The sequence below is a fragment of the Phacochoerus africanus genome, chromosome 14 (assembly GCF_016906955.1).
Source record: "Phacochoerus africanus isolate WHEZ1 chromosome 14, ROS_Pafr_v1, whole genome shotgun sequence".
In the NCBI taxonomy this organism is placed as follows: Eukaryota; Metazoa; Chordata; class Mammalia; order Artiodactyla; family Suidae; genus Phacochoerus; species Phacochoerus africanus.
Genome location: NC_062557.1, coordinates 52,644,991 through 52,668,967, shown reverse-complemented (window position 1 = coordinate 52,668,967; position 23,977 = coordinate 52,644,991). Strand labels below are relative to the sequence as shown.

Sequence of the window (23,977 nt, the reverse complement as noted above, 5' to 3'; positions counted from 1 at the left end):
ACCTCCATATGCCGTGGGAGCGGCCCAAGAAATAGCAACAACAACAACAAGACAAAAAAAAAATATTGTGTGAATGTGTGCATCAGGGATTCTTTTTAAAATTCTTTTCTTTTTTTGTCTTTTTTTTTTTTTTTTTTTTTTTTTAGGGCTGTACCTGCGGCATATGGAAGTTCCCAGGCTAGGGGCCGAATAGGAGCTGCAGCTGCCGGCCTACACCACAGCCACAGCAATGCCGGATCCCTGACCCACTGAGGGAGGCCAGGGATGGAACCCACGTCTTCATGGATGCGAGTCAGTTCATTAACCATTGAGCCACAGCGGGAACTCCTTTTAAAAAAATTCTTTATCACCTTCGAATGGGTTAAAAGTGTTTTTAAAATTGCACCATATTCCCCACTATAGCTGCACCACCTCAAGGAAGCAGGACCTACAAGTGCTGGGTCTTAGATTTCTTTCTTGTTCTTTCTCTACCTTCAGGAAGGAGGGGAAGCCCACTAAGCTTGCAGATTCCATGAGTCAGACAAATCAACCTCCAGGAGCGCCTGTCACCCTAACATCAGCTCCTCCGGAGTCCTGCGCTCTGATGCCTGCGGACAGGTACACAAGGGGTGCTCAGAAAATCTTGGTGGGAGCAGTGGGCGGTGTGAGAATGCAGGAGGGAAACCCTGGAGAGAAGGGACAAAGGGACAGTCCTTCTTTAGCTCCAGCAGGAAGTCAGCAGTTGCCCCTCTGAGGGGCTTTTGATTTCAGAGAAGAGGGAAATTTGGTAGACATTTTCAAAGTGCAGTATCTCTTGATTTTTAAATGCTGGCTCAAAACCAAAACAAAACTACTCCATCAGCCCAGTGAAACAAGTCTCGGGGCTAGTTTCTAGCCTGGTTTTTATGAAATCTTAGCAATTCTGGGATTTTAGGGATTCTAGGACTATTTAGTTTCATAACACAGAAACTTTAGTGTGCATATAGGCTCTGAAGGAACTTGTTAAAATCTGGATTCTGATTCAATACGTCTGTGCCTCAGATCCTGCATTTCTAACAAGCTTCTACGTGATGACCCACCAGCCACATTGCGTGGTAAGGATTTAGTTCATTCTTCCACTGAGGAATTCCCTTTGATTATTCTACCTGTGCACAAAGATGTCTCCGGTTCTGCTTGCACCCCTCCAGGGACGGGAGGCTTACTACCTCCAGTGCCAGCCTGGGTGGCTGCAGCTGCTGCTAACTGCTGTCAGGTCTGCAGCAATGGTGATGGATGCCCAGAGTTGAACATGTCAAGGCCGAGGCTCTGGACCATCAGAGTTCCACCAGAGAAACCTCACCTGGGGACACAGCAGATTGAGAGGGGTGGACACTCATTGCAAAGACCTAATCAGGGAGGATTTTCTGTTGACTTGCCCGCTCAGCAGCCCCAGTTGAACAGAGAATACTGCAATTCCTCGGCACTGTGCTCAGGAGTGGTTTGGTGCGGTTTATTTCCATTCCTCTCCCCAAAGCTTTGAAGCAAGCTTTTCTTTGCATTTGGGCAAGTGACGTGGTTATGCCACAGGAGAAGGAACCAGTTTCTGACTGGTGAGGGATGTGGAACGAAAGGACGCTTGAGGCCAAACAGAAGCCCTGGAATCCTCAGGCCACGTGACCACCCCTGCTCTGGTGGAGCAGGAGGCGCTGGAAAGTGGAGAACCCCCCTGTCCAGCATCTCCTGATGGACCTCAGGGTCACTGGGGCTGGAGGCCACACGCTCAGCGCCCCAGATCCCAAGGCCAATCACACTGGTGCCCAGCTGTCAGGGCTGGGGCTGTGTGGAAAGCATCTAGGCTGCTCTTCATTCCACCATGGAGGGGAAGCCCAGCCCAGAGAGCGCACGAGACTTTCCCAAGGTCTCACAGCCGGCTTGCAAGCAGCTCTTGCAAAGGTCCAGTATCCTTTGAGGCAGCTGGATAGAAGCCACTGGTACTAGCCAGACTTTTGGTCATCTACAGCAGCAACTTTCCGGAAAAGGACCTTCTGGAATAATCCTAAGGGAAAGAGGAGTGAAAGCATGGGAAAGGGTCATAGGGCCTCACGGTGTATGGAGGAAGCATGGATCAGAGTTTCTTGAAGGCGGGCAGAGGGCAGGTTTCTGCTGCAACAGAACTCCAGCGGCAGCAATTCCTCGCCACCTCTCAAAGTGAGAGCAGCTCCCTAGAGTTGTCGCTTGTGCAGTGCACAGCCTGCAGGGCCTGCAGGGGGTGCTGCTTAATGCAGTAGGCAGAGCAGGTCAGAGGAAATGTTGCAGGTCATGCTTAAAGGCTTTCCCAGGTCTCAATTCCTGGACCGCCCCAGACCTACAGAACCAGATTCCTTGCAGCTGGTGCTGCGCTCCCAGGGAAATCCTCGGGTTTGGGAACCAGCCCCAGCTCACTAAATCAGAGGGGACCGGCCCCCTGGCTTGAATGGGAAGTTCTGCAGACAGGGAGAGAGCCTCAGGCTGGGGAAGAGGCGCCTGGTCCCCAGCAAGGATGTGTGGAGACTCCGGGGTCTGCAGGCGGATGGGCAGCTGAGGGTGGCAGCCCAGGGGGCCAGTACCTGTCCCAGGCCAGGTCTCATTTCCCGGAAAACTGGCCGGGCCTCGCCTTCTCCAGCTTCTGGCGCCGCTCGGGGGGGATCTCCTGCAGGCTGATGCCGTGGTTGCTGGCCCTGTGGGGAGGGACAGCGGCCTCACAGAGGGAGAACGGGCTGTAGGAGGGCAAGGCCGGGTCCTCTGGCTTTGGAGGGTCAAGTGCAGGGCGGAGGCGGGGAGAGGGGATGGACGAACCAACTCAGGCTCGGTCTGAGGTTGAGGGAGCCTCACCCCGGTTGCAGGTCAGGCGGTTTGGGGATGGGCTTGTTGAAGCCGCGTCTGCCCACCAGCCAGTACGTGTCCTCGGCGCCCTTGCCCTGGGGAGACACGGGGGAGGACCTGAGGGGCTGGCGTGATGGTGGGGGCGGATCTCGAGGTCTACGTGGAACCGGACAGAAGGACCCGCGGTGGGGCGCAGCGAGCTGTGGCTTCTAGCCCCGCCTCACCTTCAGCTCGGTGCGGCCCCGCACCTCCGTCTGGAAGCCCTGGTCTAGGGCGCAGAGGATCCGCACGGTGCTCATGTTCACGTGGATGCGGTAAGCTGCGACGGCAGGGGCCCCGGTGAGCCGGGGCCGCCCCTCCCGGCCCGCTCCCACCCTCCGGCCCCATCGCACTCACGCAGCCCCGTGGACTCCATGCGCGAGGCCGTGTTGACCGTGTCCCCGAACAGGCAGTACCGCGGCATGGTGAGGCCCACCACGCCCGCCACGCACGGGCCTGCGAAGACGCGCGGGGTTGGCCGGCGGGCTGAGCCCGGGCTGAAGCTGGCCTGCTGGCGGCTGGCTGGGTGGCACCTAGGGCTCAGGGGGCTTTAGCACCCCGTAATCTCCACCCGCTCCCCAAAGAGACCCTCTCAAGCGTATACCCTCCCAGCTACCACGGAGTGCCTGGTGCGGAAAGGGGGCTTCCAGACAAGTCCCCCAGCCAGTCCCTGGCTTTGCCTCCCATCCGGGAAACCGGGAGCCCGGCCCTGCCCAGGGAGAGGAGCCGGAGAGGCCGCCAGGGCGAGGAGTTACCCGAGTGCAGGCCGATGCGGATGCGCACGGGCACCTCGGGCATGTGGCGCATGCGGAAGGAGCCCACGGCGCTGAGGATGTCCAGGGCCATGTTGGCGATCTCCGCCGCGTGCCGCTGCCCGTTGCGCTGGGGCAGCCCTGAGGCCACCATGTAGGCGTCCCCAATTGTCTCCACCTGAGGAGAGCCGTCAGTCCTGAGCGCCCCACCCAGGCCCCTGTCCCCTGTCAGGAGGCCTGAACTGGGCTCAGAGCAGAGATCCTGGGGCACCTTGCAGCCTGGCCACAGAGATGGGGGCTGGCAGAAGAGATGAGGGCCAGGAGGCCTGGGAAAGAGGACTGTGCCGGTGGCCTGGGCCAAGAGGGCTGGTGGCTGGTGACGGGGGACGCTGAAGAAGGGCTTGCTCCCTACATGCCCCACCTTGTAGACGTCATGAGAGCCGATGATGGCATCGAAAAGCGTGTAGAGGTCGTTGAGCAGGTCCACGACTTCGATGGGCTCACTCATGGCTGAGATGGTGGTGAAACCCACAATGTCACTGAAGTACAGTGTCACCTCCTCGAAATACTCAGGCTCCACAGGGGTCCCCATCTTCAGAGCCTCTGCCACAGACCTGGGGATGGCAGGGGGTGAGGTTCCCCGGAGGCCACCCCACCCGGTCTGGCTGGCCGCCTCCCCTCCCCCCATCGGCACCCACGGAGGCAGCATCTGTGTGAGCAGCCGGTCCGTCTTCTGCTTTTCCAGCTCCAGCTCCTCTGTGCGCTCCCGGATCAGGTCCTCCAGGTTACTGGAGTACTGCTCCAGCATCCGCAGCATCGAGTCGATAATGTTCATCTTCCGGCCCTTGTTGATGCTCTTAAACTAGGAGGGGGAGGAAGCTGGCGGGGCTGCTGAGGACCCGGGCCGCCCTGCCCTCCTCAGGGGGCTCTGCTCTGCCTGATCCCCTGCCTCCACCCCTTCCATCTCATGCTCAGCAGGCCCACGCGGCCTGTGCTGGGCGCTGTTTTCCCATGCTATTAGGAGGCATGTGGGAATTGGGGGTTCCTCGAGGTGAGCTGCTCTGTTAGTAAGTGACAAGGCCCTGGAACCAGCCCAGTCTGTGGACCCCCAGGTCAGGGGTTCGTCTGCGACACTAGGCCAAACGTATGATTTAAATTGGATTAAATATTTCTCCCACCCGGAGCTCCATCTCTCATTCCAGAGGCCTCCATGCCCCCATGCTAACCCTGCCCCCACCAAACCTTTGGTGCTCAGGCCACCCCTTAGGAAGCAGCCTAGAAGGTCAGAGAGTCTGGCAGCCTGCCTTGCTGCAGCCCCCATCCCCACCCCAGGGTGCTGGCTTTTTGGGCAAGTGGCCCGCCCAGCCCTTGCCCAATCCCAGCCCCTGACCAGGTCAAAGGTGCGATCCATGGAGGGCCGAAGTTCCGGCTGCTCTGCCCAGCACTTTTTCATCAGCTGGATGCACTCTATGGGCGCCTGGTCCATGGACACTGAGGGCCGGCACAGCGGCGGGGGGCTCTGCACCCTCTTCACCACTTCTGGAGGCGTGAAAGGACCAAGCAAAGGGGTGTGCCAGAACAGAAGCCACCTCTGACTCTGCCCTGGTTGCTGAAGGTCAAGATGAGGGCACCGGCAGGGGGTCCTTTAAACAAGAGCTCAGCAGGTGGGGAAGTTAGTGTGGGAGGTGGCTGCTGCGAGCAACAAGAGGACCCTGAACCCTAGTGGCGGGGGAGGGGGGAACCCCATGGGGGTGGTAAGCGGTGACAGGCAAAGAGACTGCCATTTATTGCAGGTTAGAAAAAGTGCAGGTTAGCGTGACAAGTGGCTTGCTGAGTCCTACGGATAAGCAATATGAACTTGAAACAGATCCGACAGCTCCCTTTCTCCCTGCCCCTCCTCCTGCTGCCTCCCTGGGGTTCCTAAGAACTAGAGAGGAGCCCGCTTTGACCACTGGGAGGACAGGTTGGGTCTAGGACAGAGGAAACCATTGAGGACGGGCGCTGAAAAGCCACCCCTGCCATCCTGATGCTTCCTTCTCCACCGCCTAGACCCGTCAGAGCCCAGCTTTAAGGTAGGCCGGCTCGGAGGGAGGCTGGGGATGGCTGGGCCCCGCCTAACAGCAGAGTGTCTTTCTAACCCAACCACCAGGCAAGGGGCAGCCTTACCCTCAGGAGGCAGCTCCAGCATGGCGTAGGGGGCGCTGCGGCACACCACCTCCTGCATGATGATGCTCAGGCTGAACACGTCCCCGGCTAGTGTTCCCCGCCGCTCCAGGGCAGGGTCCCGAAGCAGCTCTGGGGCTGTCCATAGCTGGTCTGGGTCGGGGAAGGGGGCACGGACACGCGGAGGGCCATGGGGGCGCTGAGACCAAACTCCCAGCCTTACCAGAAAGCCCCAAGGAGGCGTGGACACGCGGAGGGCCCTGGGGGCGACGGGGACAGACACCGCCCCCCGCCAAAGCCCAGGCTCGCACCCGCCCAACCCCCCAGCCTGAGTCTGGCCCTGCTTCCCCTAGTTATCCCCCGCCCCCCGGAGAAACTACCAGAAACCCAAAGCAAGTCTCGGAAAGCAGGACCCTCACAAATTGGCCCGGACCTTTAGGAAAAGCAGAGCCCGGAGAAGACTCAGACCCTTGGGCACAAGCCCCGCCCGCAGGCAAAGCCCCGCCCTCAGGCAAAGCCCCACTTGGAGGTGGCCAGGCTGCAGGAGCAGGAGCTCCGCCCCTCAGGCACAAGCTTCACCCCCTAACAAGTCCCCCCACCCCGGCCACAGAGCCCACCCTCCTCGTCTGGGAGATCACGAGAACGTTTCCGCTGCAGGAGTCGTGTCCAGTGGCTGTGGGATGGAGAGAGTGCGAGGGAAGGACGAAAGGGGAGGCCCTTGATATAATGGGCACTCGAGGATGCTCGTTGGCACAGGAGGCGGCCGGGGAATCCTACCCTCGGCGCTGGGAGGCTCCGGTAGCACCCTCTGTGCTTCCAGCAGTCGCCCGTGACCGTGGTCGGTGATTTTAAGCATGAACCTCCCGTCCACCACGCAGTTCCGTGATTTCAGCCGCCCGTGGGGCATGCCTCGATGGTGCAGATACCTTATTCCCTGGAAGGGCGGCGGAAGGGGCAGCCTCAGGCCACGAGGTTCCCCTGCCGGCTCCTCCCCCTGCCTCCCACCCGGGCCCCTCCCCCGCACGCACACCTTGATGAGGTCCAGCAGGAGAGAGGACTTGAACATCCAGTCCAGCTTTATGTCTCTCTGGGCGAGGAGGTCTTGGAGGGAGCCGCGGGCACAGTGCTCTGAGACCACGGCCAGCATGCCTTCCCCGGGGGCCGCCGCACCGCCTGTGCTTCCCGCCAGGAAGAGCCCCAGGTAGAGGGCCACGTTCTCATGCCGGAGCTCCCGGATCTAAGGCAGGTAAAGTTCATAGGCGCTTTCCCTCCCGGGAGCAGTGTGGGGAGGAGGCTGCTATTCGGGTCTGGTTTCGGCTGGAAAGGGCTGTGGGGCACATGGGGGGGGGGGGGCTTCCTCCTAAAGGTCACTTCCCTCTCTGGAAAAGCCAATATGTCCAAGGCCACCGTTCAGACACTGGATGTAGTTTATGTCCAAGTTATGAATGAAAAGACAGTCCTGTGCTGTTCATCAGGACCCAATCAGGTTCTTAGTTATTAACCACAAGACTCTGAACTTCCTGGGTCTTAAGGGAAAACGCATAATGAAGGAGAAGCTCCTGGTACCCCCACCCCTCTGAGGTAACAGTCTCTTGGGGGAGAACCAGGGAGACATCTCAAAAAACTAAAACTAGAACTACCGTATGACCTAGCAATCCCACTCCTGGGCATCTATCTGAAGAAAACCATAATTCAAAAAGACACATGCGCCCCAATGTTCACTGCAGCACTATTTACAATGGCCAAGACATGAAAGCAACAGAGGAATACATAAAGAGGAGGTGGTACGTATATACAATGGAATATTCCTCGGCCATAAAAAGGAATGAAATAATGACATTTGCAGCAACATGGTTGGACCTAGAAATTATCATACTAAGTGAAGTTTGTCAAACAGTGAAAGACAAACATATGATATCATTTATAAGTGGACTATAAAAAAATGATACAGGGAGTTCCCGTCGTGGCGCAGTGGTTAACGAATCTGACTAGGAACCATGAGGTGGCGGGTTCGGTCCCTGCCCTTGCTCAGTGGGTTGACGATCCGGCGTTGCCGTGAGCTGTGGTGTGGGTTGCAGACGCGGCTCGGATCCCGCGTTGCTGTGGCTCTGGCGTAGGCCGGTGGCTACAGCTCCGATTCGACCCCTAGCCTGGGAACCTCCATATGCCGCGGGAGCGGCCCAAGAAATAGCAACAACAACAACAACAACAACAACAAAAGACAAAAGACAAAAAAAAAAAATGATACAAATGAACCTATTTGCAAAACAGAAACTGACTCACAGACTTTGAAAAACTTATGGTTACCAAAGGGTTGGAAGGGGAGGGATGAACTGGTGGTTTGGGGTTGGCGTGTGCACACTGAGGTATGTGGAATTATCGGCCAATGGAGACCTGCTGTATAGCACAGGGAACTCTACCCAATAATCTGTGATCATCCATGTGGGGAAATTTCTGAAAGGAATGGCTGTGTGTATATGTGTTTGACTGAATCACTTTGTGGTACAGCAGAAATTATCACAACCTTGTAAATCAACTACACTAATAAAACATTTTAAAAAATGAAAGAAAAAATCACCAGAAATGGGAGTTCTCTCGTGGCCTTCAGTTGGTTAGGGATCTCGCACTGTCACTGCAGTGGTCCAGATGACTGCTGTGGCGTGCGTTCGATCCCTGGCCCAGGAATTTCCACATGCCGAAAGCACAGCCAAAAAACCGATCACCAGAAGTGGCTTGTGCCCAGGACTCAGCCCAGGGTTGCTTTGCTGGGTTACGTCATTGTGTCAGACACGTCTGAGACCCCCACACTCCCCAAGTTAGGGAAGAAGGACTGAGCAGTCAAGCTGCGGACCCAGAGGAACCATCAAGGAGGCCACACCCACTGGGCAGGACAGAGGCCCTCACAGTCTGGCTGGGAAAACAGCAACCAGCAGGTGACTGGTGCGCTTCCTAGCTTTTCTTTGGTCCAGTAAAGCGTTTCTTTTCATCCTGAATGCCAGCTACTAGTGGTGATGGAGTCTGTTAACCCGCACTGGTAGTCCGCTTAAGTCATTCCGCCACCATGACCAAGAGCTTCTGTGGAGGCATCAGGGAAGGAGGCCGAGCCAAGGCAGTGGGGTGTCAGGCATAAGGGAGGCACTAAGTTTGGAAGGACCAGTATAAGCCAGTTTATAGCCTCCCTGCCAAGTCTCCACCACACTCAGTAGGCATCAACTAGACCATTCTGTGCAAGTAGCCTGACAGAACCAGAAACCCATTTATTTTCTATCATTCACTCAACAAACACTCACTGGGTGTCTCTAATGTTCTCGACACTGTGCTGGGTGCTGGAAATACAATGGAGGGAGCAGGGGGAAGCCCTCACTCAGCTTACAGTCCAGGGAGGCAGGCAGATGAGAAATAAGCAAGCATACATGACAATTGTGAATTATGATCCACCTCAAAGGAAAGAACTAGTGTTATAAGAGGGGCTGATGGGAAACCTGCTTTAGAGGGGAGGGGACCCTTCCCTGCGAGCTCTGGTCTCCCCCACGATGGGCCCGACCTCTGTTCTCAGCTGCAAAGAGGAGGCAAGGACGGAGGAGACGACGGCCACCCACAGCCCGCTCTCACCTTGGAGAAGGCCACCTTGGTGGCTGGGCGGATAGCTATGTGCTGATCCCCCGGGAATTTCTTCAGCCAAACCCAGTCTCCCTAGAGCAGAGATGGGAGCAGTGAACTCAGCTTCTTAAACCCTATGATGTGGGGAGCCCTTCATGACCTGACCCAGAGGAACACTTAATCTTATTCCCTCTTCATCAGCTGAGCTCTCTCTCAGCTCTTGAATCCATTCTCATTATCGCCCATCCATCCCACCACCTTCAGATTTGCAGACCCCATAGTTAATGTCCTCATGCCCTTTGGGGACTATCTTTTTCCCTCTAAGGCTTGCTCTCCCGGAGTCTGATCTGCTTTGGGGAGAAACGCTGGGTGAGCCTAGATAGAATCCCCCGTCCTGAACAAGACAGTCCTGGAAAAGCCCTTTTTGTGACCGTGAGGTCACATCCCTCTGCCCCAACCTTCGGGTGCCCTCTGGTAACCTGAGGGACTGGTCCCTGAGGGGGAGGCAGGGGATGGCATCAGTGGCCACACCAGGCCACACGCCGGCCCCATCACGCTCCCTACCAGTCAGGCCTCCAGTCTTTAGGCCTGTGACTGGCCTTTGAAGAGCCTTCACCCGATCATGGCTAAGGGAAACCCCCCCAGCGGGAAGGATGCCCAGATGCTTCCCTTTGAGGAATCCATGAACTCTCCCTAGTTCCCGTTCTGCGCTCCTATCCCCATTTCCTGGCATCTGCAGGATGTGACTTGACTCAAGGAAGAGAACTCGGCCGCCTGGGAGTCAGGCTCACCTCGTAGAGGCCGATGTTGGTGCTATCCGGGTACTGGCTGTGGAGGCTGCGAACGTCTGACATGCTGCGGCCCGCCAGACTTGTTCGACTGCCCTGGGCTACCTGGAGGGCAGAGGTCAATGCATGGGGTTAAAATATACTGTGAGGTCCAAGTCCTGTTGAGGTCAGGCTGAATTCTGGGGATTAAGGGGGCAAGGGACAAAATCCTAATTAGGGAAGGTGATAATGGCATTACTTCCCGAGTACATAACATTTTACAGCTTTCAAAACAAGCATATTCATCTTGTTGGAGCGAGACGCGTCCCAGAAAACGGTCAGGAAGGAGCTGTTACCCCCGCTTCACACATGGGGGCGCTGCTCCCCAGAACTCAGACCTGGGACAGAGCTAGGGCAGAAACCAAGCCTTCCCAGGTGGGGGCTGGGGAGAGGACTGGCCCAGGCAGGGGACAAAATACATAGGGGAAGACAGCTGGATCCTGGCTCCCTGCCTCCCCCACCTTTCGAGAACTGCCCCCCTGTGGGTGGAGAAAAGTGATGTCGTCCAGAGTCAGGATGATCTTGTTGGGGCCGGAGACCATTTGGATGTGAAGAAGCCGGTACCTGGAACAGCAAGGAGGTCATCTTCACAAAGGGGGCCAAGGTCCAGGAGAGGAAGCCAGGGGCGACAATGCTGGCTCAGGGGAGGGCAGCCACCGCCAAACCAGACATCCGCTGAGACTCTGCCAAGCCCTCCACGACTCCTTCCTTCTCCCGATCTCCAAAAAACCCCTCCCTTCTGCTCTTGAGTGGGCCCGGCCTGCCGTCTCTGCTGCACAGTTGCATTTCTGGCAGGCGGAGAGCCAAGCTCATCTCCTGCTTACCTCACTCCCTTACTCACCTAAAATAATGAGCCAGGAAGGCCCCCGCCAGCCCCATCCCAACCACCAGGAGGAAGCCGATAAAGACGAGGCGGGGCTCCACTCCTGGAAGGGCAGGGAGAGGAAGGATGCTGAGGACTGTGGCGGAGGGGAGGCACCCTCTCCTGGGAGGTATGCGATCCTGGCAAATCCTGGAGTCTCCAGGAAAGGGGGATGGGAGTCCGGAACAGGATCTAGGGAAAGGTCATGGGTCCTGCAAAGGGGGAGGGCCTGGGAATGCTAGAAAAGTTCCAAGAGGGTTCTGGGGGGCTCTGCAAGAGAGGGGTCCTGCATAAGCCAGGGGGCTCTGAGCACGACCTGGAAGGGCCTCCCACGGGATTTACAGGATGAGCGTTCACTCTCTAGCACTGCTTTGTGGAAGGTCTATGGTCACTGTCCCAGTGGGGGTTGGGGTGCTTGTCCTCACCTCCATTGCAGATGATGTCTGGGTCGAACCAACACGAGGGGTCGGGTCCAGGCCCCCGTCCCCCTCTAGGAAAATGCACTGGGGTTCCAGCAGAGCGGAAGAAGCCCTGGGTGGGGTCCAGCACATATGTAGCAAACAGTCGGTCCCCTGCCGCATTCGTGTCCAGTAGCACGAATGAGGGCTCCTCGGCTCCTCCCAGGGTCCCACAGAAGCCGGTGACCTGGGCATCCCGGACATGGCGGGCCACAGCTGCTCCAGACACCCAGCCGCCACCTGCGGCTGCCCTGGCTCGTGCCACGCCCCCGGCCAACAAGAAGACCGAGTCGTAAATTGTGCCGAAGAGTGGGGATACCTGAGAAAAAAGGGAAGGGGGCTCAGAGTTGGGGGTCACAGCCCATAAACAGAGAGGGACCTACTGTCCCGGCCTATCCTCTCACTGGGCCCTTCAAGCCCTCTGTGTACTGACCACTAGCACCTCCAAGCTAGTGGTTCCATACTCCTCTCCATTGGCTGCCTCTTCCTCTCTCCCCATTGGCTCTCTCTCCCTTCCTCCCCATTGGTTCCCTCTTCCTCTCTCCCCATTGGCTCGCTCTTCCTCTCTCTTTAATTGGCTATCCTATTCCGTTTTGCCATTGCTTCCCTCTTGTTTGGGGGTTTTGTTTGTTTGTTTGTTTGTTTTGGTGGTGGTGGTTTTAGTTTTTTTGGCTGCAAGCTGGCATGCGGAAGTCTGGGCCAGAGGTTGAACTTGTGCCACTGCAGTGACCCATGCCAGAGCAGTGACCTGAGCCACAGCAGTGACCACGGTGGATCTTTAAACCACTGAGCCACCGGGGAACTCTTGCCCTTCCCTCTTTTCAGGACTCTTAGGCTCTTCTTATCATTGGTTACTTATAACTCCATCACCCACAGGTCCTCTCTTCCCTCTCCTTTTGTTTGCCCTGCATATATTTTTAGCATCACTACCTACCGTTCACCAAAAGCCTTCTTTCCTGGCTTTTGGTTGGCTTCTCGGCCTACGCCACAGCCACAGCAGTACCAAACCTGAGCCGCATCTGCAACCTACACCACAGCTCACGGCAATGCCAGATCGTTAACCCACTGGGCAAGGCCAGGGATGGAACCTGCATCCATGAGGATGCTAGTCAGATTCATTTCCACTGAGCCACGATGGGAACTCCTCCATTTGTTTGTTTGTTTCTCTCTTTCTCTCTTTCTTTCGTCTTTTTAGGGCCATACCTGTGGCATATGGGAGTTCCCAGGCTAGAGGTCGAATTGGAGCTGTAGCTGCCGGCCTACACCACAGCCACAGCAATGCCAGATTCTTAACCCACTGAGCCAGGCCAGGGATCAAACCCGCAGCCTCATGAATTCTAGTCAGGTTCATTACCGCTGAGCCACGACAGGAACTCCTGGATTCTATTTTCTATTTATTTTCCTTCTTTTTTTCCCCCCAAGCAACCATCTGATCTCATCAAACTTCTCTATTATTCGCAGTTCCCATCTCTCACAGTTCCAGGCACTGTGTAGAGCACTAGGGATCTACCAGGGTACAAGACCTGATCTCAAGTCCCTATCTCGAAGAATCTTTCATCTAGTGAGGGGAGAAAACCCAGGATGTTGAGGCAGTGCTGTAAGTGAGGGTAGGGGCAATTGAGGGAGCTGAGGAGACAGGAAAGAGGGCCCCCACCCAGGCTGGGGGAGGAGGAGGAAGCCACCAGAAGTGGCTGTCCCTCAGAGGATGAGTCAGAAATATCTGGGGGACCGTAGGGACAGGTGAGAAGGAACAGTACACCCAGAAGCAGAGAGGCAAAAGAGAAGGCCATATCTGAGGAACCCAAAATAGCTCAGTCTAGTTGAAGTTCAAGGACTGCATCTACCCAGAGCGAGAGAAGCCACTGGGAGGTTTTGAAGAAGTAACACAGATCTGTGAACTTTCTGGAGTCAGATCTAACTGTTGAGTAGAGAAAGGTCTGGGGTAGGTAGGTGCTGAAGCAGGGATCACTTGGGAACTTTTGTTTGGGGATTTGGACCAGAGGTGCTGTGGCCTGAACCAAGGCAGTGAGAGTGAAATGGAGAAAGCAGATGGATTCAAATAAACTTTAGGAAGCAAAAGTGACAGGACTTGATGTCTGGATGTTGGGGGAAGGGTTAGAGGAATCAAGGATGACTCTCAGGGTTCTCACTTGGGCATCGAGGTGAAAGGCTGTGCTACTTAATGAGAACTGAAGAGGATTTTTCCCCATCATTCCTCCCACCTCTCCTTCTCCACCCACCATCCATCCCATCCCATCCCAGTTCCTGACTCTTGTTCTCCTCTTAGTGGTGCTTCCCATCCTTTCTCCCTATTGTCTTCTGAAGATGCTCTTGGTGGAGACTAAGGGCTTTTGTGGGGAAGACTTCAACCCTCCTGGACTCCCAGCCCTCTCCCATGTGCCCTCCTTTAAGCAGAGTCTTTGGTGCTTGATTTACTGTCCACTGACATCTAACTTCCCTTTTTTTTTTCTTTTTAGAGCTGCACCTGCGGCATATGGAGGGTCCCAGGCTAGGGGTCCAATGAGAGATACAGTTGCCGGCCTATACTACAGCCACAGCAAAGTGGGATCTGAGCTGTGTCTGCGACCTACACCACAGCTTATAGCAACGCTGGATCCTTAAGCCACTGAGCAAGGCCAGGGATCGAATCCGCAACCTCATGGTTCCTTGTCAGATTCATTTCCACTGTGCCAAGACGGGAACTCCTAACTTTCCCTTTTATCTAAGTGGTTTCTCACCCCTGTCTTATCAGTGGGGTGGAGCTAGATGGCCTGAACTAGGATTCTGGGTTCTCAGGGAATCTTGGGTATTAGCTAGTTGTTGGGAATAAGATGTGAATCTATTGTTATAGAAGCCCTTGGCTCCATCTAGGGACCTTTCTGCTTCTCATAAGATGCAAGGCTCTCAAAAAGTTAAGACCTCCAGGCAAAGCCCCAGAGGAAACACCTCTGACCAGGGCATGGAGGCTGAATCTGCATCCTTCCTCCTTCCTGCTCTCTTAAGAACCCCAGCTGTTTGCTACAGACCGTCTGGCATGGTGGTGTCGGGAGTGGGTTTACTGTGAAGCAGATGTTGCAGTGTGGAGTTCGTTAGAGTTTGCTCCTTGGAACTGACCTTGAGAGGTCTCACTGCCTACAGTCTGGAAGCAATGACAATACACTGAGATGTCCCGGAGCCTCACACCACCCAGGACGGGTGGAGCTGCCGGTTATTCTCTCCTCGCTCCCATTGACTGCGCTCTCCTCTCATTGCATCGGCTCCCTCCATTTCTCTTCCCATTGCCTCCAGCCTCCTCTCCCCTTTGGCTACTCTCTGCTCTCTTCCCCTCTTCTCTCCTCCCTGGTCCCTCTACCTGCTGCAGATTGAGGTCAGAGGGCAGCTCCTGATGCTCTTGGGCCCTGCGCAGGCTGTCCAGCACGCTGCTTCCCGGCGGACAGCGACGCGTGAGAGTGAGCACCGCATCGTGGGCCCTGCGAAGCTGGGAGCTATTGGCGAGCGCGGCCAGTGCGTCCGGGCCTGGAGACAAGGCGTAATGGAGCGTGTCGAAGGGCAGGAAGACCAGGGAACCATCGGCCAGGCCCAGCTCCTCTGCAGCCTCCAGTAGGCTGCGCTGCTCCTCGCCGCCCAGCAGGACCGAATGCATCACCATGATCACTGCTGCGGACACAGAGACTCCGCTCGCTCGGTGCTCTGTCTGCTGCCCGGGGGACAGCAGACCCCCCCCCCCCCCGCCCCGCATCTTGCAGGGACACCTACCTCTGACTCTGGGCCCATCCTGGACCCTCCTCAGGGCTTCCCGGGCTCCAGACAGGTCCGAGGGCTCCATGGAGGTCACCAAGGCAACGGGCAGACCCCGGGCCCTGAGCGCCGTGGACAGTGAGCGTCCCGCCTCCACCCACAGGTCCTGGGGGGCGGTCACCAGCGCCACGTGCGCCCAGCGGAAGGCGCGCAGCAGGGCATAGAGGGCATCCGCCGCGGGCGTCACCGTGGGGGCCGTGGTTCCCGCCGCCCGCGTCCCAGGGCAGCCCCAGGGCACCAACGCGACCCCCGCCTCTTGGGCTAATAGCTCGGCCGGACGGCAGGCCGCGGGGTTCACCGGCCCCACGAGGCCCGAGACGCGGGTGAGCGCGGAAGACACCGCCCCCAGCGAGCCAGGCGTCCGGCACGGCTCGGGCAGCAGCGCGACCTCGAAGCGAGGGCCGCCCTCCAGGGCAGCGTCGCGGTTCAGGCGGGCGGCGGCCAGGCGGGCGGCCAGGTCCGGGCGGGCTCGGGCAAAGATGGGATCGCAGGCCCAGGGCCCCAGCACCCCTACTTTGAAGACGGCGGAGAGGGCAGAGCGCGGCAGGAGGAGCAGCAGCAGCAGCAGCAGCAGCAGGAGCCCCAGCCGAGGCAGGGTCCGGGAAAGGCCGGGCGGAGACGGAGCCCACCACGCGGGGGCGCAGAGCCGGGGGTCCCGAAGCCCACCTTCGAGGAGGGCGCAGGCTGTCATTGCGGGCCTCTGGGAGCATAAACGGAGCAGGAGGAGCGGATGTGACCCCCAGAGCTCTCTTAGGGCTCTCCGCAACCCCCAGCTTCTCAAATCAATTAACCCGCGGCTTGTCTCTGCTTCCACACCCCCCTCCGCGGGCTTGGACGACTGTGTGGGGTCAGGGGCATGGCCCGGAAGCACCCCCCTGATCCACCCGCTTCGCTCTGCTTCCTTTGTCTGCCCTTCTCCCCTCTCAGAGCCGTCGGGGGTCAGTGGGGACACTCCCGCACCCTTCCATGGTCGGTCTCCGGCAGAAGGGACCTGGAGTCCGTGTGGAGGGGGCTTTGCCACTCACCGGAAAGTCCGGGGCTCGGGCCCAGGGCCGGGGTGAGGGGTCACAGGGCCGATCCTTCTGACGCCCTCCCACAGGTCTCCTTTGCCCGGGCCTGGGGCGGGGGTGTGGGAACAGCAGGCCAGAGCCCTTAATCTCCCCAAGCTGATTAGGGTCTCTTAATCAGGCAGGGAGGGGCTGGTGGAGGATGGGGCTCTCTGGTGTGGCATCTGTCCTAGCTTGCAGCCAGCCAGGCAGCTTCTTTCCCCTCCGAGCGTCCCAAGCCCCCCATGGCAAGCCCCACATAAAAGCAGCTGCAGGTCTGCCTTTCAGGCTGCTGCCACACTGCCCTGATCAGCCCGGAAAGTGACAAGATTTGCCCAGAGACACTTGTGAGTGATCAATCCTGGGTCCCATTCGCTCCAATCTTGTTTCCAGTTCTGCCCACCAAATCCAAGCCTGGTCCCTTGGCTGGCAAAGTCTACACCCAGAGACCAAACCCAAACCAGACTAATACTTGCCTTTCTTCTCTCACCTGCCCACACCTGATTCTCTGACCTCCACTGCTCCATGCCTTGACAACCATCCCTTTGGCCTTGGGAGGGCAGAACCACAGGAAGTCATGGAAAGAGCTCTGACTCTGGGCAGATCTGAGTTCGAATTCTTCCTCTTTGGCTTTGTGACCTTGGGAAAGTTTCTTAATCTCTCTGAAGGTTATTGTGGAAATTACCTGTCACAATGAATATAATTGCCAGGATGACAAAAAAGGATAAGACAATTTTAAAAAAGAATGTAATGAGATATTTGCCTTAGTATATCAAAATTTATTACAAAGCTATAATAATTAATATGCTGTAATTAATTAAAACGTTGTGCAAGGATAAATAAATAGACCAATTGGACAGAATAGAGAGCACTGAAACAAACCCAGCAAAAATGGAAATTTGGTATATGAAGAAACGGACATTACCTATCAGTGGAGTAAGGATAAGCTATTCCACAAATGGAGCTGATGGGAGGGAGAGGGAGGAGACAGAATTTGATCCCTCTCTCACACTGTATGAAACAAATTCCAGGCTAAAGCCATAGATAACACAATTTAAAAACTTTAAATGAATCATTTTTCAATCATCACGACAAAAAATTCCCTCAGACAAAAATCATCAGTGGATGCTAAAGCTAGGGAGAAATTTTGAGGAGCAGGATATTTGCATGTCTTAAGGTGTCTCCCTATGAACTGTTTATGAGTTTGGAAAGGAGGAGAAAAAAAAAAACAGTAATTATAGAGTGGCAAAATCAGACAACTCTTTGACCAGTGTTGGTTAACCAACAAGGGGCGGACAGACACTGTGTACCTGTAGACAGGAGGGTCTGAGAAAGACACGATGCTACATCTATGCACTGCTGCACAGAGGCGCAATATTCATCTACGCGGTGTTCTGGCCAAGAGGGCATGCCATCAATCTCATCACAAGGAAACTGCAGATAAACACAAATGAGAGGCATTCCTTCATGTCACAGTGGGATAAGGACATGGCAGTTGTTACTGCAGTGGCTTTGGGTCACTGCTGTGGCATGGGTTCAATCCCTGGCCCAGGGAACTCCCACATGCCTCAATTGCAGACAAAAAAAAAAAAAAAGGGCAGGGGTGGAGAAGGGACTGCATTCTTCAAAAGTGTCAATGTCATAAAAGACAAATAAGGATTTGAGGAAATGTTCTAGATGAAAGGAGGCTAAAAAGATGGGACAATTAAATGCAATACCTGCCTCTAGTTTGGAGGGTGTACAGAGGGCTTTTAAAACTGCTATAAAGTTATAGGGTTCATTGGGTTATAAAAATGCTATAAAGTATGTCAACATCAAATTTGTCAAATGACAAAACAGAGATATGAATGGGAGATCTGATAAAGGTATTTTATCAATATAAATTTTGGACTATACTGTAGTTCTGTTAGAGATTATCCCTATTCGTAGGATATACACATTGAAATATGTACCTGAAAAGCACCATAATGTATGTAACTGCCCTCAAATAGTTCGTAAAAAATATATGTATATATTTTATATCATATATATTACAAACTGTATGTTATATAGTTATGTTTGATAAGTACAAACTATATATGTTACTTATCCAATGGTAAATGTGATTAAATGTTAGCACTATATGGATAAAGAGTACATGAATGTTCTTTGTACTATTTTAAATTTTACAGCATTTTGTAAGTTTGAAATTATTTCCAAATATGAATTAATAAACTTTTAGATAAAAAGAAAATGTCTTTATTAATTCAGAGTAGGGAAGATTTTTTTGGCCCCAACCATGGCATGTGGAAGTTCCCGCCCTGCAGCAGCAACCCAAGTGTCACCCAAGCATCACAGGAGAATTCCAGGAGAGACTTTATTTATTTTTGTTTTGTTTTTTATGGCTTCACCTGTGGCACATGGAGGTTCCCAGGCTTGGGATCGAATTGGAGCTGCAGCTGCCAGCCTACAACTCAGCCACAGCAATGCCAGATCTGAGCTGCATCTGTGACCTACACCACAGCTCACAGCACCACAGGATCCTTAACACACCGAGCGAGGCCAGGGATCAAACCCATATCCTGATGGATATTAGTTGGGCTCATTACCACTGAGCCACAACAGGAACTCCCAGGAGAGACTTAAAACCCACGAAGTGTAAACCATAAGAGAAAATATTAATACATGTGAAAATATTAAAATTAAAATTTCTGGCCAAAAAATCATATCACAAAGAGAAAACATGAGCCACTGACAAGAAAAAGATGTTTGCAACATTAATAAAGGGCTAGCTAGCATCGAAATACATACAATATGAAAAAGATAACTCAGTAGAAAAATGGGCATAGGAAATAAACAGGCAAGTCCTAAGAAAGCCTAAGGAAAAACGCTCAATCACACTAATGATCAAAGAAATGCAAAATAAAACAAGATACCATTAAAATCCACCAGATTGCCAAAAATAAGAAAGTGTGACAATATCGTATGGATCTGAGGAAACACAAATTCTACATATTTTTGATGATGGTGCTAATTGTTGGGCTGTTTAGCAATTAACTTAGTAGAGTGGAAGCGATTCCACTGTAGGAATTACTCCAGAGAAACAAACATTTGTATGTGAAGAGATTTCTATAAGGAATCATTTATTCATTCAAAAAAAAAAAACCACTCACTGAATTTCTACTATTTGCCAGGCATTGTTCTAGGCTCTGAGGATTCAGCAGTGAGTAAAGAATGAGGATCTCATGGAGGTGGAACTTTAGTCACTCTATTTAGGCATTTTCTGTATGTTTTAAATATTTGATCACTTAATAATTTTTTTTCTTTTTATGGCCACACTTGTGGCATATGGAAATTCCCAGGCTAGAAGGTCTGAGCTACAGCTGCCAGATTTAGCCACAGCTACAGCCACACCAGTTTCAAGCCGCATCTGAGACCTACACCACAGCTCATAGCAATGCAGGATCTTTAACCCACTTAGGGAGGCCAGGGATCATACCCCAATCCTCACAGATACTAGTTGGGTATCTTACCACTGAGCCACACGGGAACTCCCTGAATTTTTTTTTTGTCTTTTTGCTTTTTTTTTTCCTAGGGCCGTTCCCGTGGCTTATGGAGGTTCCCAGGCTAGGGGTCCAATTGGAACTGTAGCCACCAGCCTATGCCAGAGCCACAGCAACGCGGGATCCGAGCTGCGTCTGCGACCTACAGCACAGCAACGCTGGATCCTTAACCCACTGAGCAAGGGCAGGGATCGAACCAGCAACCTCATGGTCCCTAGTCGGATTCGTTAACCACTGCGCCATGACGGGAACACCTGAATTTTTTTAATGTTATAAAAAACTATGGATGTGCAAAAATCTGTTCAAATCTCTGTTTTCAGTTCTTTTGGGTATATATCTAGAAGTGGAATTGCTAGATCAGACGATAATTTTGTGTTTAATTTTTTTTTGAGAAATTGCCATATTCTTTTCCACAGAGGCCGCACCATTTTATGTTAGCAGAAGTTGGGGGCAGAAGATTTTAAATCCGTCCCAGTCCTCAAGCTAAGATTACACAGCCACCTTGCCCTCCCTTCCAGTTATGTTTCTCGTCTGTTGCCCCCTAAATTTGTATCCAACCTGTAAAGTATGGAAGCAGAACAGCCCTCTTACATAAAGGGTGGGGCCAGCTCTTAAAGAGGCAGTTGTGCTGGAGTTACCAGGGGGCAGATTTACATTTAAATCCAACTCCTATAAATAACCTCAGCTATAGGTCGAGCGCCCCCCTCTGGTAGATCTTGGTTCTTCTCCTTCAGCGGGAAAGAAAATGTATCTTTTAGTCCCTTCCTCACCACTTATGACAGAAGGAATTAGAAGCTTGTTTGTGGAGTCATTGCAGCAGTAGACCAAAAAAAAGAAAAAAAAAAGAAAAAAAAATCCTTAAATTTAAATGAGTCAAAAGGACTTTTAAACCAATCTGGCCTGAATCTCACAGTAGCAGACAAGTCCTTGGGGAGTCTTAAGTCTTGAAAAATAATTCCAGTTGAGTTAGAAAAGAACACTGAATCTAAAAAAAATAGAAAGTGAAAACCAGGATTCCATTAAACTGCAGCTGCAATAGTTAAAGAATAGTGAGGAGGGAACATAAAAATACATCATTTTTCCCTATTCAGTTAGAAAATAAATTAAAAATCACCATTTTTGGGGGGGTCTCTTTAAGGCCACGCCCACAGCATATGGAAGTTCCCAGGCTAGGGGTTGGATAGGAGCTGCAGTGGCAGGCCTACACCACAGCAATGTTGGATCTGAGCCCAGTGTGTGACCTCATGGCAACGCCAGATCCTTAACCCACTGAGCCAGGGATGGAACCCACATCCTCATAGATACTAGTCTGGTTCCTTACCGCTGAGCCATGACGGGAACTCCCCATTTTTGTTCTCTTTTTCTTTTTTTTTGGTCTTTTTGCTATTTCTTGGGCCGCTCCCGCGGCATATGGAGGTTCCCAGGCTAGGGGTCGAATCGGAGCTATAGCCACCGGCCTACGCCAGAGCCACAGCAACGCGGGATCCGAGCCGCGTCTGCAACCCACACCACAGCTCACGGCAACGCCGGATCGTTAACCCACTGAGCAAGCGCAGGGATCGAACCCGCAACCTCATGGTTCCTAGTCGGATTCGTTAACCACTGCGCCACAACGGGAACTCGTGTTCTCTTTGATTATAAAAATAATGCATGTTTCTTGTACAAATGGAAGCATACAACAATGTGTAAGTAAAAGATAAAGCCTTGAAGTTCCCGCCATGGTGCAGAAGGTTAAGGATCCAGCGTTGCTACAGCTGTGGCGCAGGTCACAGCTACAGCTTGGATTCAATCCCTGGCCTGGGAACTTCTGTATGCTGAGGGTGCAGCCACAAAAAATAAAAATAAAATAAAAAATAAATAAAAAATAAAAATTTTGCAATGATAACTGTGGTAAATAGCTTTAAAACTTCATATAGGAGAAAATCGTTTTATGCACTGCTTTACAGTCAGCTTCTCTCTTTAAAAATTATTTAATATTTTGAAATAAAAGATAACATGTTTACATGTTTAAAAAATAAAATAGGGAGTTCCCGTCGTGGCGCAGTGGTTAACGAATCTGACTAGGAACCATGAGATGGCGGGTTCGGTCCCTGCCCTTGCTCAGTGGCTTAAGGATCCGGCATTGCCGTGAGCTGTGGTGTAGTTTGCAGACGCAGCTCGGATCCCGCGTTGCTGTGGCTCTGGCATAGGCTGGAGCTACAGCTCCAATTAGACCCCTAGCCTGGGAACCTCCATATGCCGGGGGAGCGGCCCCAGAAATGGCAAAAAGACAAAAAAATAAAATAAAAAATAAAATAGGAGTTCCTGTTGTGGCCCAGCTGAAACGAATCTGACTAGTACCATGAGGACATAGGTTCGATCCTTGGCCTTGTTCAGTGGGTTAGGGATCCAGCATTGCCATGAGCTGTGATGTAGGTCGAAGATGGCTTGGATCCCCCATTGCTGTGGCTGTGGCCCTAAGAAGACAATAAAATAAAATAAAATGACAGCGGAAAGCTCCCTCCCACCCTATCCCCTGCATTTCACCTGCCCCAAAGAAGCAATTTTTTTTTTTGGTCTTTTTTTTTAGGGCTGCACTCGCAGCATATGGAGGTTCCCAGGCTAGGGGTCCAGTTGGAGCCACAGCTGCTGGCCTGCACCAGAGCCACAGCAACACAGGATCCGAGCCGCATCTGTGACCTACACCACAGCTCACAACAACGCTGGATCCTTAACCCACTGAGCAAGGCCAGGGATTGAACATGCATCCTCATGCATACTAGTCAGATTTGTTTCCACTGAGCCACAGACAGGAACTCCCAAAGAGGCAATTACTGTTGGATTTTTGTTTATCCTCTGGAGGTCCTTCTATGTACACAAGCAAATAAAAACATATTTTCTTATAGTTCCTTCCCCCCCACTGCCACTCACAGCACTGGAAGTTCCCTGGCCAGGAATCCAACCCAAGCCACTGCAGTGACCTGGACCACTGCAGTGACAACGCTGGATACTTAACCAGCCGAGCCCCAGGGAAAGCCTTGTGGTTCCTTTTTTCTCTGTAGAAGGTAACATTGTTCTATACATTTTGCTATTTTAACTATCAGTCTTGGAGGACCTGCCCTTTCATATTTGATAGCTGATTATAACTGCATAATATTCCATTGAGAGAAACACTGTAACCTGACTAACCATTTAATCTCACTATTACTAGCACTGCTCCAGTAAATAACCCTGTTGAGACCTCGTTCTGCATGTATGCAAGCACAGCTATAGGGCAAATCACAGAATCAAAGGGTCCATGCGCTGTAAATTGGATACGTGTTGCCAAATTGCGCCCCTTGGGGATTATACCAATTTACAAGCAAACAATCCTGTCTTTTTGACCACAGTCTGGATACAGAATGCGATTTAAAATTTTTCGATCTGGAGTTCCCGTTGTGGCTCAGTGGTTAATGAATTCGACTAGGAACCATGAGGTTGTGGGTTCCATCGCTGGCCTTGCTCAGTGGGTTAAGGATCCAGCATTGCCATGAGCTGTGGTGTGGGTCGCAGATGCGGCTCGGATCCCAAGTTGCTGTGGTTCTGACATGGGCCGGCGGCTATGGCTCCCATTTGACCCCTAGCCTGGGAACCTCCATATGCCGCAGGAGTGGCCCAAGAAATGGCAAAAAGACAAAAAAAACAACTTTTTTTTCGATCTGATATTTGAAAAAAATGGCATAGAAATATCTCAATGTAGTTTAAATTTGCATTTCTCTGATGAGTGCGGCTGAACATATTTTCATGTTTGGAAGCCATCTGAATGTCACTTTTCTGTGAATTGATAGTTTATATCTTCTGCTCACTTTTCTATTGGGTTATTGGTCTTTTCCTCATAATTTTTTAGAGTTCTTTAAATGTTGGGATTATCACACATTTGTGATACAATTTGCAAAAAATATATTTTCCCCAGTTTATATGTTTAGTGGTTGCTTATAATGTGGATGTGTTTTTGCCAAGCACATCTTCAAATGTGTTTTTGTTTTTTTAATTTTTTTAATGCTGTTTGGATATGACATCACTGTCTTAAAAGTCTTTGTCTTGCCAAGGTT

The 23,977-nt window shown here is 52.7% G+C and overlaps 1 protein-coding gene across 3 annotated transcripts; it reads right to left on the bottom strand.

Moving 5' to 3' along the window:
* Positions 1–1,435: 1,435 nt before the first annotated feature.
* On the bottom strand, positions 1,436–17,834 carry GUCY2D (guanylate cyclase 2D, retinal). 3 transcript variants are annotated; one of them, XM_047758319.1, is made up of 21 exons: positions 17,676–17,834; positions 16,856–17,050; positions 15,278–16,019; positions 14,874–15,178; positions 11,489–11,840; positions 11,043–11,127; positions 10,663–10,765; positions 10,166–10,267; positions 9,387–9,467; positions 6,805–7,011; positions 6,552–6,708; positions 5,778–5,927; positions 5,002–5,150; positions 4,310–4,473; positions 4,033–4,225; positions 3,615–3,789; positions 3,217–3,315; positions 3,045–3,139; positions 2,830–2,915; positions 2,565–2,675; positions 1,436–2,014 (listed from the first exon to the last, which is right to left on the bottom strand). In XM_047758319.1, the coding sequence occupies exons 2-20, from the start codon at positions 16,904–16,906 to the stop codon at positions 2,582–2,584; spliced, it is 3,390 nt and encodes a 1,129-aa protein (XP_047614275.1). In that variant the 5' UTR covers positions 16,907–17,050; positions 17,676–17,834; the 3' UTR covers positions 1,436–2,014; positions 2,565–2,581. The 3 variants fall into 3 exon arrangements, with proteins under 3 accessions (XP_047614275.1, XP_047614277.1, XP_047614278.1); XM_047758321.1 differs by lacking the exons at positions 16,856–17,050; positions 17,676–17,834 and adding an exon at positions 16,345–16,831; XM_047758322.1 differs by lacking the exons at positions 1,436–2,014; positions 2,565–2,675; positions 2,830–2,915 and having other exon boundaries at positions 3,058–3,139; positions 3,217–3,392.
* Between the last annotated feature and the right edge of the window lie 6,143 nt (positions 17,835–23,977).

Coding starts and splice junctions, on each gene's coding strand:
- GUCY2D (XM_047758319.1), bottom strand. CDS start 16,906: ATGGTTGTCAAGGCATGGAGCAGTGGAGGTCAGAGAATCAGGTGTGGG. Junction 5,151..5,777: donor GCTGGAGCTGCCTCCTGAGG/GTAAGGCTGCCC, acceptor TCACGCCTCCAG/AAGTGGTGAAGAGGGTGCAG. Junction 3,316..3,614: donor CCGCATCGGCCTGCACTCGG/GTAACTCCTCGC, acceptor GCGTCTTCGCAG/GCCCGTGCGTGGCGGGCGTG.